Source organism: Delphinus delphis, chromosome 10 (assembly GCF_949987515.2).
Source record: "Delphinus delphis chromosome 10, mDelDel1.2, whole genome shotgun sequence".
NCBI classification, from domain to species: Eukaryota; Metazoa; Chordata; class Mammalia; order Artiodactyla; family Delphinidae; genus Delphinus; species Delphinus delphis.
In genome coordinates this window covers 49,925,546-49,939,938 of record NC_082692.2, presented here as the reverse complement: position 1 = coordinate 49,939,938, position 14,393 = coordinate 49,925,546, and the positions used below count along the sequence as shown (strand labels likewise).

The following is a 14,393-nucleotide window of genomic DNA, read 5'->3' as shown; positions in this document are numbered from 1 at the left end:
ACCCAGAAGCAGAACTGTGAAGATGCCCAGGAGCTATGCCCACATGCTCAAGCAAGTCCAGTCAATATCAGAAGAACCATTCACCTGAGGTCAGCCCAAATTCTAACCCACAGAATAATGAACTAAATATATGTTTGTCACTAAGTTAGGGATGGTCTGTACTGCAGCAAAAGATAGCAGATGCCACATAAGAGAATAATGTCCAGATGGCTGACCTGGAGGGAAAGAGTTTAGTATGGCTTGAACTTACTTAGACTGTTGGTAAGAATATGCGGATGCATGCTCGTTGGATGTGTCCACTGCTATCTGCTGCTGCTGACCACTTGTGTCCTGGGATGAAGGTGCCACTGTCTGGGGAGAGGTATCAGCAACAACACCCTATGGAGGCAATAAGAACACAAAAGTCTTATTGGCTTTAGCAAAAGGGCTTCTTGCAGACGGACTGTAGGGCATCCCATTTTCCTGGGAATAAAGTAGTCTACCCTGTCTCTATGATCTGGCAAAACAATGGACTTTGACCTTCATAAAAATCTACATCCAAGTTTAGAATTCTTTTAAAGGACACTGTTAAGCAGTGTCTCCCTTAAGCAATTTGATTTGTTTTATTTATTTATTTTCATTTTCCTTGATGTGAACTGGAATTCATTTAGAAGTTTCAGAAGAAGAAAGAAACAAGCATCCTTAATTTTGATTCGCTCCTCCCCTTACCATTTGAATGGCTTTTGCCAACAAGAATGGATTTCTTGAGTTGGTCATCATTCAGAATATGTTTGGTTCCGAGAGAGGTTTGGTAGTTAGTAGTCCTAAGGAGGGAATCTATCTGAATACATTCTCCTGGTTTTACTTATATTATAGCCTTGGGCTTCTGCAGGGATATAGGTTTTTGGTCAACTCCCTATCCCTAACAAAAGCTCCCTGAAATTGTTCCTCAGAATCTGAAAATTCTTCCTTTATGAATTCAATCTTTTTTTTTTCCTAATATACTATTTGATGTTATGCATTTTGATGAACCTCCCACCACACTGATTTGTGTGGATACTGGTGAATTTTCAATGCGTGTTTTTACATAGAAAATGAATCAGTGCTTTCCTTTATAAGCACAAATTCAAGGCAATATATCAGGGTATACTTATATAATTCTTAGTGAAATATTTCTTTTTAAATCCCAGATTTAACTATAATTAGACTGTTCCCACTAAACAACACTGTCAAATGTGTCTCCTTATTTTATAGTCCTCAAATAGCTCAGATTCTGTAGATAAGCACACACATTTGGTCCAGAGATAGAGAAATGTGGATATGTGGCAGAGATTTATGCTTAAAGTCACCTATAATGTCTAGATTCATAATTTTCTTATGGCCTAGATGGGTTTTGATAGCTAAATATAGCAAAGAACATACATTTTAATCACATATTCTTGAAATTCTGAAAAGCCAATTAAAACTTCTTTAATACTGAAACATTCCTTGGGGACCATAGGTCTGGTCCTCCAAGAATTGGACCTCCTTGGTTTCCTAAGTGACAGGACACTGTCCTCTTAAATGTCTGTGCTTCCCAAACCCTGGTACGAGCAAATATTTGTCACACACTAAAAACAAACAAACAAACAAACATTTCAAAAGATCTAATTTGGTCTGTAAAGATCTCACCCAATCTCTGTGGCTCCAGAGGTTGGAAGAGTCATGGTGGTCTCCCACAATGAGTGGTACCAACATGAGTTGGTTGGCCAACTCATGGAGTAGCAATGGCATGAACTCCAGAGGAGTCCCAACTGATGGATGAAATGCACTGTGACCATAATGGCAAATGCGCATCAGGAGAAGGGGAAGGGGGGGCAAGAAACAATAATGGTTAGAACCAGAGAGAAGTATACACCTCTAAGTGTCTTACCACCATCCACATAGTCCTATGCCCCACTCCTTTCCTATGTATCTTGCTGGCTCTGTCCAGTAAGATAATGTGTAGAGGAAATGGAGTCAGCCCAATGAAAAGAGAGGAGGAAGGGACAAAGCTTCCAGTAAGGAAAATATGACTTTATCTTTCACAGTATCCATAGCAATATGAGTGGTAGAAGTTTTTCTCTCTTGTCTGTAGGATGCCACAGTCCTGTCAAGGTTCATTGGCAAGAGCAGTGGTTCTTCATCTTTGGTACACATTAGAATCACCTAGCATCTTTTAAAAATCCTGGTATCCAGTCCACACCCTAGACCCCATCAGACTCTCTGGCAATAGGACCTAGGCATCACAATTTTTTAAAGTATTAAGTTTTAAAATAATTTTGATATGCAGAAAAGTTTGACAACCAGTTCTCTAATCCAGTCCCTCTCAACTTTTAATGTGCACCTTGATCCTTAAGGGATCTTGTTAAAATGCAAACTCTGATTCAGTAAATCTGGGTGAGGTCTGAAAATATGCATTGCTAACAGGCTCTCAGGTGATACTGATAATGCTGGTCTAGGGACCACTACTGGAGAAACAAGGCATCAGAGAACTAGCTCATTCAAATAGCTGCACATGTTTGCCTTCCTCTTTCTGAGTGTTTGTGGCTAACATTTGATGAGGTAGTTATTTGATCTCTGATCTTTTCTCTAAACATAAAAATGGCACTCCTCTCAGACCTGGATACCAAATTTTGCTTATGTCATATGCAAAGCAAAACATAGGTATGTTCAAGTAAAGTACATACTTTCACAGAGTGAGTTTGCAACTTCAAATTTTCAAGTAGCACAAAAATCACAAATAAGGATTTTGGGGGTTATGGTGGACCCCAGTGCATGTGGCTGAGATTTATCTGCCCTAACCTTGTTCTGTAAGAAGAGACAGACTTACTTCAATGGAAACAGCTGTCGGAGGCACAGGCGTGTACTGGGGAATGTAGGTCCCTTGCATAGGAGCGGCGGCAGTCATATACTAGAGGGAATCAAAGAAAAATGCAGGTGAACTTGGGCGTGCAACCAGTGAGAAAAGTGTTATCACATAAGACTGCTTTCGATGTGTGGCCCCCCACCAATGCATGATGAAACTTAAACTTTATTTTGACCAAAAATATTGCAGTTCCTATCAGCATAGAATAGTCATCGCTTACTGATTCAGTACCAACAGCAGCCCACCTCCCCGATGTCAGTAAAAGTTAATTCACCGCATCCCCTCACTTTGTCCTTTTGAATATTCTACATCAGCTCCCAAACATTTCACTTTCACATCTAAAACACAAATGCCAGGAGGGCAGGCATGACGTCTGTTTTTTTCTCCATTTTATTGCTAGCACATAGTAGGCTCTCAACAGATTATTTGTTGAATGAATGAATCATTATATTGTGAATAATAATTTCTTTTCTAACTAACGTAAAAGAGAGGAATAATGTAAGAAATACTTATCTAGCAACAATCAGAATAGGTAAATGTTATCATTTTTGTCATTTGATCACTTTTTTATATATGAAGGAAATAGAGTGTTCCAGATAGTGTTGAAGTTGCTTTTCTTCCTTCCCCCTATTCCATGTTCATTTCACTGTATTTCCTTTTCCACTCCTTTAATTCTCCAAATTTTCTTCATCCAGATGAACAATACAACAGTCCAATCATTCTTCACTACATTGTAGTAGTCAGTAAAATATGTGTTGGGGATAACATGTATTTTGGCAACGAAAAACGGAAGCCCCAGAAAAATTATATGCCCACCACCATAAGCAAAAAGCATGACCCATATTCCTATTTGTAATACACATACCCCCTGAAAAGTCAAAGTTCTACTCTTTGAGAATGGAATCTTCTATGAAATCAACTGTATTTCTGAGTTTCTAAACTTGAACATCACAAAATTTCAGAACCAGAACCATCTAATGAAAACAAGGTTTCTCAATACACAAAGCTTTAGAGGAACACTTTTTATGGAAAACTACAAGCCCATAATTCTGTATTCTTCTAAATTTGCTGAGTTCATGTATTAAGGCCATGCATAAATAGGCAAAACCTAAATTACAATGTTGTGCATTGATCGGTACTTTCAGTATCCAAGAGGCATGATAATTCTGAATCAAGGGAAATATCTGAATGGAGATTGGTTCATCAGATGTTGTTGCTGTTTACTATTCATAGAGAAATATAGCAATAAAGCAACTCTGGGATAAGTGCTTCTCCATCCTAAACTAAGCACTGTCTTACTACATCTATTTGCTAAAAACAGAGACAGCCTTAGTGAAACAACACTAAATCAAACAAACCAAACCGCTGCCTGTAATCCATGTGTTACTGCTGATAACAACTGTGTGCAATTCCTATGTGTACAAAAACAGCCTTGTAATGTGTACCAAGGGCAGTTGTTTGCAAGGATTGGGGGTATTACTAACTTAGCTTCATAGTTGAAAATTAGCAGAGGTTTCTGTGCCCCATCCTCTGTGTTCCCAGAGTGTTCATCACTCTTCTATTAAAATTGTCCAGACTCTCATCTCTCTAAAGGCATGGACCAAGTGTTAGATGTCTCCTGCATCTTCCAACACTCCACACAATGCCTGGTACCTGGTAAATAATTGTTCAATGGCTGAATAAAAGGACACAAGAAGAAAGCCTTCCATTTCCAATTACAAATCTTGTATGCCTCTTAGCTGTCAATAATTCTGAGTTCTCTATAGATATCAATTTCCCCACCCCTATAAAGTGTTTGTATAACCTTTAAACAAATACTTTAGCCCCCTCTGCTCATCATTACCCTGTGTCCTTAAGCAGACAATGATTATTCAGGTATCCAACTGCTATCAATTTTTCAAATAAGTACAGAACTCTGGAGTCACATTTCAGCAAATATTATTTCATATCTAGTACCCATGGCAGGTGTCTGCTTTGCCAACAAAATTGCTCTAGAAAGTATATTGGAGATAACAGTTTCTTGGCCATTTCAGACATGTCATATAGGTTTTAAACATCCCTTAATTTAGTATTCCCTACAATGTATTTTTTTAAAATGTTAGCTCAACTGAGAAAAAAGCTTTCTGTGTTCCAGAGCAATGCTGCACAATGTATCCTCTTTGCTATAGAGATAGAATTTTAAAACTCTGAGAAATCAGGTTTTACAGAAGCCTATTTAAAGGAGATTTTAAATCAGTGTTTCTAAAACTGTTTTTGGTAGCACCTACTGATTTTGCTTAAAACTAGTACTCTCAAGAATATACTTTGAAAAAGGTTTCTTTAATTGAATATCAAAAATCCTAGTAGATCTGTAGCAAGTGGGAATGTGTCTTCACCAACAGAGTTAATGCTCTTGTGGCTCACCTTCTCCCCTTTGGTCATGGTTTTTCAAGATGTATAATACACCAGTAAAAGGATGCTCCCTCACTGATCTGAGTATTTTCTATTCCTGAGTTAGTAATTTCAAACTTTGCAATCGTCATCAGTGAGTGTGCGTGTCCTTCCTCGACATAAGACAATGTCACTGGACATGGCTCGACCCACCCCTGCTCCATGGTCTGCATCGCTAAGGAGACCTTTCTGTGAACTAGATTTAGGGACGTGGGCTGGGGCCACACGTAGCACCGTTCACGACTTCTCATGAGAATCCACCTCAGTTTTAGACCTCCCTTGTCAAACTAGAGTTCTCAAGCAGTGTAGTTAATGAAAAGCATTTTGTGTCATTCTTAGCTAAGCTTCTTGAAATGACTCTGAGTTATTCAAAACCCCATCTGTGTTCTGTTCAGTAAAATCAGTAAATCTTCATACCTTCTGTGGCATTCAATGAAGTTGTGAAAGTGGCCCAAACTGAACTGCTTATAGCATAAATTCAGAGTTATCTCTTCAGAACAATGCTGTGAGTTAGGCAATATGGCTCACCCATTTTACAGACTGAGAAACTGAGATATACTGGAATAACTCCAGTTCTGTTGACACAAGATTCAGTCTACTTCAGTACCCTTGAAATAAAATAACTAAGGTCCTAAGAGCTTTTATGATCATTACCATGCAAAATAATATCAACTTTTAAAAAAATAATAGACTTTAATAATTGGAGTTTCAATTAAATATAGGATAATAATGCCTTGGTTTAAACATTTTATTGTCATTTAATTTCCATAGATTTTAAAATTTTCACTATATACTCAGAATACCTCATTTTCTTCTGGAAAGGCTACCCCTTGTGTTTAACTTATTTTATAATTTAACTTTATGCTACTCTTCAGAACTAATGGAGATTTTATAGTATAAATGAGGTCAGCTCAGTTCAATGTGTTGTGTATGTGTATTTTTTAATTAAAAAAAAAAAACGCCCTTCTGGCTGCTCTTCTTTTTTTTTTTTTTTTTTTGGTGTCACAGAAAATCTAATAGAGCTGGAGAATGTTGTTTCAAAATTAGGGATAGGCTTATTTTAAACAAGTCAATGCTATGGTGTTTTATACCCCGTAAGGTTATTATCTCTCGATAAACGTTTGCAATGAAACTTTTCTGTGGTAGACATATATTTTCTAGGGTAAAGCCTCAAGAATTGACAGCCTTGTAAAATAACGCACAAGAACTTACAAGAAATGGCTACAGCTATGTGTAAGATCAACTCTCAGCTTTAGGTAATTGGTGACAAATAACTCTGAACTTTCTCTAAGCATACAGTATGATTTCCTTAAGAGCAAAGATAAACTACAGTCAGACTTAATAATGCAGGCTGTACAAACATGGTTTAGATCTCAGTGCCTAAGATTGCTTTCTTTTCATCCAGCTAATAAATGACAAAAACCTAAAGAAGGACCTGTGATATAAAAAAAATCTGCCCTTTGAGTTGATAAATTTCTGTGAATTACTTATTAAAAGCAAAACAAGAATGGATTTCTGTCCTTTAAGCTAATTTATCTTACTGGTTTTTCTCAAAAGCTAGAAAATGTCTTCCATAATTCTTTCATGAGTACACATTATTTTGCATTGTGGGGGGATATAATGGCTGATGGGACCCATATTACAATAAGATGATGTAGATAAAATGGATAAATCCGTATAATATTTCCCCGTTGGTGGCAGCTTAAAGTTTTGATATTCATGGATAAGTTTTCTTTTTTGGTAAACAATTCAATGATTTTTACATATTCTGAAAGCACTGGATTTTCACATAGAAGTATGTAGGAGACGCAGATAGCCATTTTCAAACCCACAGAATAAATTCCAGACTCCATCACTTCTTCCAAGAAGTCTAGACACTGCATCACCAAGACAGTTACATGAAGAGAGAAAAAAAATGGTGAAGTTGGAGAGGAATTGTGTTTTTGTCTATTTAATTTAGAACAAACTGTTTCTGTTACTGTGGACTCATTGATTATTTCTGAAGAAACAGAAGGTGAAAACTCCAAATTTTTAGTTCCTGATTTACTTTCTCTTCCCCCACCAAAGCAAAACAAATAAAAAACGTTTTATATATTTCCCTTGAGCAAACTTTTCCTTTTATTTATCTGTAGAGCAAAGGAGTGGCAAGGAAATCCCCACATTTCAATTCTTGGAATTTCGTAAAATAAAATAATTGATCAAACTTGTTCATTTGGAGTTATTGTTATACTACGTAGGTTTTAAATTGGTGCGTCTAGTCCTTGCTATAACATTCAAAAATCGGTTTAACAAATTTCAGCAAGAGTAGTTGTCCAGGTCCTGTCAAACCCAGAAAGTCACTGAGAAGGATATAGGAAAGGAAGTTGAGCAGAGGAAGCAGAAATTGTGCTGGATGATGCTAATAGCATGCAGTGTGGATTACTATGAGTTCCATCTGATACAAACTTTCCTTTCATAAAGGAAACTTGTGGGTATAGGGAACAACCTGAATTATGATTCATCAGTATCTGGTAAGCGGCTCAGGAGGAGGCCACAGAGTTACCTTAGGTAGGGGTATTCTGGGGTTTTGAGGATTCTATTTCTTGGATTTGCAAAATTCTGTCATCTCAGAGCTAGGGAGAGGTTGGTGTACTTGGGGCGGCAAATTAGTATCATTTCACATGTTTACATTGGCTAAGTAGTAACAGCTGCCTGGAGTATAATTCTAAGAATGCCTTCTAAGTCTCCATGTCACTCAGTGGATGAGAGACCATCCATAGAGAAGAATAGAGCTGAAGAGGGTCTCGTTGAAAGGAAAGAGTGCCCCCACTAGGGCACTAGGGCTGAACTTCTACTTGGACCTCTACTGCTCAGTTCTTCCTATATTCTTCCACTCCTGCCAATGAAATGTTGGAGAGTAAGTGGATACCCCCATAATAGTAATAGTGTAGGCTTTCATAATGGTTTATGTTAGTGCTAATTTATGGCCTATTTACTTTTTAAGGTACTAATGCAGAAATAACAAAGTAGACATCTATGAGTGATGAAATAATTATCCCTAAAGTGTAGGTAGATGTGAATATAGATAGCAGCATAGACTTCACCTACTAGAGTAAAAGCACCTGAAAAGGGAAGAAGACCAGTTAGTAGGCTTGATAGAAAGGGGAGCCCAGAATTTTTAGGAGTATGTAGCCTATGTTATCCTATACAGCTCACCAGAATAGTGCTAAACATAGCTCAGAGAGGTGTGCATTAAACTGTTAAAAAAAAATACAGATTGTCGTCATTATATTCGGGGTTGAGGCCTATTTGTTGCTGCCATACAGCAAAGAGAGGAACAAAGAAGAATCTTGGAGGTTGATCTTAGACTGGAAATTTACAAAACCTCACCCACTGCAATATAGGGAGAAGTTGTCATTCCCACAGGATCACAGTCTATGGAATCCTTCAACTGTGCAGAAAAAGCAATTTTCACGAATGTATGGGAAAAAACCAAAGCCCATTAAGTTTGAGCATGTGCACAGATCACGTGGTAGCAATAAAAATAAAACATAATACTATGGAAATTTAGCTGATTAAGAATCTATTTCAGGGCTTCCCTGGTAGTGCAGTGGTTAAGAATCTGCCTACCAATGCAAGGCACACAGGTTGGTGCCCTGGCCCGGGAAGATCCCACATGCCACGGAGCAACTAAGCCCGTGTGCCACAACTACTGAGCCTGAGCTCTAGAGCCCGCAAGCCACAACTACTGAGCACACGTGCCACAACTACTGAAGCCTACACACCTACAGCCCGTGCTCTGCAGCAAGAGAAGCCACGACAATGAAAAGCCCGTGCACCGCAATGAAGAGTAGCCCCCACTCACCGCAACTAGAGAAAGCCCGCACACAGCAATGAAGATCCAACACAGCCAATAAGTAAATAATAATAATAATAAAAAGGAACTATGTCTTAAAATTTGAACTTGAAACAACTCCATATAGATATCATGAATTCCTTCCTACCCTCTCCTCAATTTTTCTGTGATGGGTAACATGAAATACAGAGAAAGATAAGAGAGATTCCATGAACCACAAAGACCACTCAGGAGATAAAAGTAAGTCAGATAAAACTAGGAATTAGAATGGAGGCAACTATGAAAGCATATTCACAGTGGAGTAGCAGGAATTAAAGACTCCTTGGGCTTAGTAGAGAGGGGAGGTAAGTAGAAAAGATAGTAAAAGAATATTATGAGTAAAATTATGTCAATACATTTGACAACTTAGATAAAATACACAAATTTGCTGAATAGCAAAATTTAGTAAAATGGATGCAAAAAGAGATAAAAAATCTGTATAGGGCTTCCCTGGTGGCGCAGTGGTTGAGAGCCCGCCTGCCGATGCAAGGGACATGGGTTCGTGCCCCGGTCCGGGAAGATCCCACATGCTGCGGGGTGGCTACGCCCGTGAGCCATGGCTGCTGAGCCTGCGCGTCCGGAGCCTGTGCTCCGCAACAGGAGAGGCCACGACAGTGAGAGGCCCGCGTACCGCAAAAAAAAAAAAAAAATCTGCATAGTCTATATTTACTAAAAAAAATAAATTCAGAATCCAAAACCTTCCCAAAATAAAATCTTCAGCTTCAACTGGCTTCTCTGGTGAATTTTCCAAACATTTAAGGAGTAAATAATAGCAATCTTGTATACATTCTTCCAGAGAGTACTAAAGAAGGAACACTTCTCAACTCATCTTATGAAGTAGCATATTCTTTATATCAAAATTTGAAAGGGACATTACGAGAAGAGAAAACTACAAAAACTACAGCCCAATGTCTTTCATGAATATTTATAAAAGCTTCCTAAATAGTGTAGGAAATAAACTTTATCAACTCAGTGAGATATATATGTATATTATAATATTATATATAAATATATAATAATATATATAATATATATAATGTTCAAGTAGAATTTATTTCAGGATTGCAAGGTAGGTTTAATATTTGGAAGTCAATCAACATAATTCACCATAAAGAAAATTATATGATCATTGTAATGACTTAAAATATCTTTTATAAAATCTAATGTCTGCATATGAGGAAATGTCTTGGCACACTAGGAGTAGATGGAAACTAGGAATAGAAGTCTGTAAACAAAAAATTTACAGCTAACCTCACAGTTAATGGTGACACACTGAATGCTTTCTATTTGAATTTTGGAATAAGATAAAGATGTTCAGTATCATCTCTTCTAACATTGTTTAGAGATTCTAGGCAGTGCACTAAGACAAGAAAAAGAAATGGAAGGCATAAAAAGAAAAGATCACCAGAAGTGAGAAATTAAGGAAACTGAGAGGTGACAGTGCTCTACTGTAAAGTTCCAATAATTAGCAACATTCAGTAAAACTGTATTGAGCCCCTAGTATGTGCCAAATACTAAGTAAACATAAACTACAGTCTTAAAGCAGGGGTTAGGCAATAGGACCTGATAGAGCCCAGAAAAAACAGATTTCATTACCAACCCACTGGATGTCCTGGATAGTTCCTTTCTCCTTTATTATCTGACATATATAAAGCTATTTAATTTTATTTTATTTATTTTATTTATTTTATTTAATATTATTCATTATTGCCAATTTTACATTTACCACAGTATCCAGGAACAGATTAAGTTGGTCTACTGTATTATTACTTTCTTGTTAGTCTTCCCTTGTTGTATTTAAATTTCCTGTCTGTTTATACCATCCTTTTTGTTTCTTAACATTCTCTATTATTTTTGCTTATTATTATTGCAAAGAATTAAGAGTCTCTGTAAAGTAATGACCTCTTCAAATGAGAGAGGCTGTTGAGGTCAAATCAACATTTACTTAAATCTGCCTCTAAATCTGCAAGCTTCAAGAAGAAAAAATCACTTTAACAAATGACCTGACTGACCTATTACCTGGATAGCACTTTCAGAAACTTACATGAACACACAGGCCAACAACTAACACCCTCAGCCTCTCAAGGCTCGCTTGATCTTTCCTCTAGGAAACAGAGTTTTCTTCTTCGTTTTGGAAATGAAAGAATGGAGGGATTTTGTCAAGAAGATAGACAAGTCCTCAATGTGCCTCAAAGCTTTGTTGTTTTCTACTTAAGTCTGTGACTAAAGCATTAAATTGGGCTAGGTGAGGACACTTCAGACAAACTGAAAAAGCACTCATTCAGGCTGACATACACACAGTAAATTCCATTTCCACACAAAAGATTTCCTCTCAAGCATCTCAGACCCACTCTTCATAAATTCTAGCCATTCCAGTGAACTAGAGTAGACAATAAAAGTCAACAAGAGGAAATGTTGAGGGTGCCCTTTAAATTGTCCTTTAAAACAAAGTTCAGTCTCTACAAGAGTCAACAAACATATAGTTTTTGTGTGCGTTTGGTTTTGAGTCAAGAGACTTTCAGGTGTGGAAACTGACCTCGACTAGATAGAATATTCACATTAGAGACTGATCTAAGATGGGTGGGGAACAAGTGAAGGTAAGAAGGAAGTGGGGAGAAGCAGGGAAGATGGGGTAATGTTCTAAATAAGGAGGAAAAAAATATAAAGCAACAACAAGTTGAAAACTGCAGAAGTAGAGCATAAAGCTATTTGAGAAAAGTAATTCTGGGAACTGTACATATTTAGGGGGAAAAAAACCAGATTGGAACAATATTACCCTATCCATGTGAGCATATATAACTTTGACAACACAAAAGCATAATAGAGGAGTTTCTGCTGAGCTACAGATATTACCATTCTTGCCTCCAAGGATGTGTTCAAAGTAAAGAGTTAAGGGCAAGGGATAGGAGGACCAGCAGGAAAGAGACCTTCTGGTACCAGAGTCCAGATTCCACTTTTTGCCACAAAAATTGAAGAAAAACTTGTTTGATAACAGCTGTCAAACAATGGATAGACAAAGGACATCATCTTGGGGTAAATTTCAACCCACTCCCATTGAGGTCTTAAGAATCACCGTGAACTGCACCATCTCACATATGTTCAGCTTTACCCCAGTCCACCTGCTCGCAGACTTGAGTTGTTTAGCATGATGGTTAAGAAAAATCTCAATTTGTAGCTATAAATCTCTTAGTGCGTTGTAAAATGGAGTCAAATATTCATACTCGAAAGCTTTTTTTTTGAGACATATTAGTCAAATAATGCATACAAGGTTCTTAGCGTAGAGCTGGGTATATACTAACAACCTAATAGATAGGAACAGTCATTACTATTGGTTTTATTGATTGATTGATTGATTGATTGCGGTACACGGGCCTCTCACTGTTGTGGCCTCTCCCGTTGCGGACCACAGGCTCCGGACGCGCAGGCTCAGCGGCCATGGCTCACGGGCCCAGCTGCTCTGCGGCATCTTCCCGGACTGGGGCACGAACCCACGTCCCCTGCACCGGCAGGCGGACTCTCAACCACTGCGCCACCAGGGAAGCCCCTGGTTTTATTTTTATTGATTTTATTATTATGACAAGATGGAAATGTCATTATCTTCATAGTTTGGCAGGATCAGAAATCAGCTTAGGCAGGAAATGTTCATTTCTTTCTCTTGGAAATTACATTGATAAGATACTTGGTATCAACAGAGGCTCCTAAGGCATGGGTGACAGACACTTAACGTACATGAAGAGACAGTTATAAATGGAGGGAACTTGTGTTTCTGAGAAAGAGGGAGAGGGAGGAAGCCTGGAGAAGCTAGAGGAAAGTGGGAGGAGAGAGGTGGCCAGGAGCATGTGGAGGGGAAGGGCTGGCGGAATCCCATGGTGGGGCAGGGGGGCGCTGAAGGGCATTTTAAGCACAGGGATGAATCTTTATATTCAGTCTGAAATTGCTTACATGTCCATTACATGTCCATTACTGAACATGACTCAAGCCTTCCCTAATGTTATTCTGAGTAGGATTTTGGGGGGAAAACTGGAAAGAGGGTGAATTTTACATCTGAATCAGTGTGGAGTAGACAGAGCAGACACAGGTGACTATATGGTCTCAAAAATGTAAATACATAATTCAGAAAGCCTTGGACTTCTAAAGGGCATGGAATTGGGGGTTCCAGACAATCTTATCTGGTTTCATAGTATTTCAGGATCCAGTGACATCTGGGTTACATTCTTAAACAGAGAAAATAGACTTGGATACAGTTGACTCAAAAAGACTGAAAAGTTGCCCCAAATCTTAGTATTTTCCATCTACTGGAGAAATAATTGAGAGAAGCATCTAAGAAGCAGTTCCAAAAAGAAATAAAAGCAATGGTTATTAAAAAATATAAACAGGAAGACTAGAAGTGCACTTTTTAGGGTGGTGGTATAGAAGAAGTTAGGCAGTAAAGGTCAAACAGAAAGAAAAATCAGTATAGATACAGACTATTCTTAATTTCATTTCCGTATTTTCCTTGGCCTGGTCCTACCATCTGACCTTGATTTCTATATCCCAGGAGACGTTAGCTTCTGTTTAGGGCCTGGGAACACTCCTTCACAAACTCACAGGCTACTATGGACACTGTTTTCCTAGAATGTTAACTATAGATTTTTCTGGAGTTTAGGTCCTGTTTTTCTTTCTCATGACCAAGGCACTGTGTTTCCCACATTTCATTAAAAAATATTTATGAAAGCCAACTATGTTTAAGATGTTATGAGTCTTATTTCTCCAAAGAAGACATACAGATTAGGCACATGAAAAGATGCTCAACATTGCTAATTGTTAGGGAAATGAAAATCAAAACTACAGTGAGGTACCACCTCACACCAGTCAGAATGGCCATCATTAAAAAGTGTACAAATAAGAAATGCTGGAGAGGGTGTGGAGAAAAGGGAACCCTCCTACACTGTTGGTGGGAATGTAAGTTGGTGCAGCCACTGTGGAAAACAGTGAGGAGGTTCCTCAGAAAACTAAAAATAGAATTACCATATGATCCAACAATCCCACTCCTGGGTATATATCTGCACAAAACTATAATTCAAAAAGATACATGCACACATACGTTCGTAGCAGCACTATTTACAATAGCCAAGACATGGAAACAACCTAATGTCCATCAACAGATGAATGGATAAAGAAGATGTGGTATGTATATACAATGGAAAGAAGGAAATAATGCCATTTGCATACAAAGTAAAGTCA

The 14,393-nt window shown here is 38.0% G+C and overlaps 1 protein-coding gene across 3 annotated transcripts in view; it reads right to left on the bottom strand.

Moving 5' to 3' along the window:
• Positions 1–14,393, bottom strand: part of RBMS3 (RNA binding motif single stranded interacting protein 3) — a 714,611-nt gene that overhangs the window by 22,264 nt on the left and 677,954 nt on the right. For 2 of the 3 annotated variants that reach the window (XM_060022083.1, XM_060022084.1), the window contains exons 13-14: positions 2,831–2,911; positions 247–378 (exon numbers count right to left, since the gene is read on the bottom strand). In XM_060022083.1, the coding sequence (XP_059878066.1) occupies positions 247–378; positions 2,831–2,911 (213 nt within the window). Of the gene's footprint in view, positions 1–246; positions 379–2,830; positions 2,912–14,393 lie in introns of those variants that run through there. The other variant, XM_060022086.1, reaches the window with a different exon arrangement.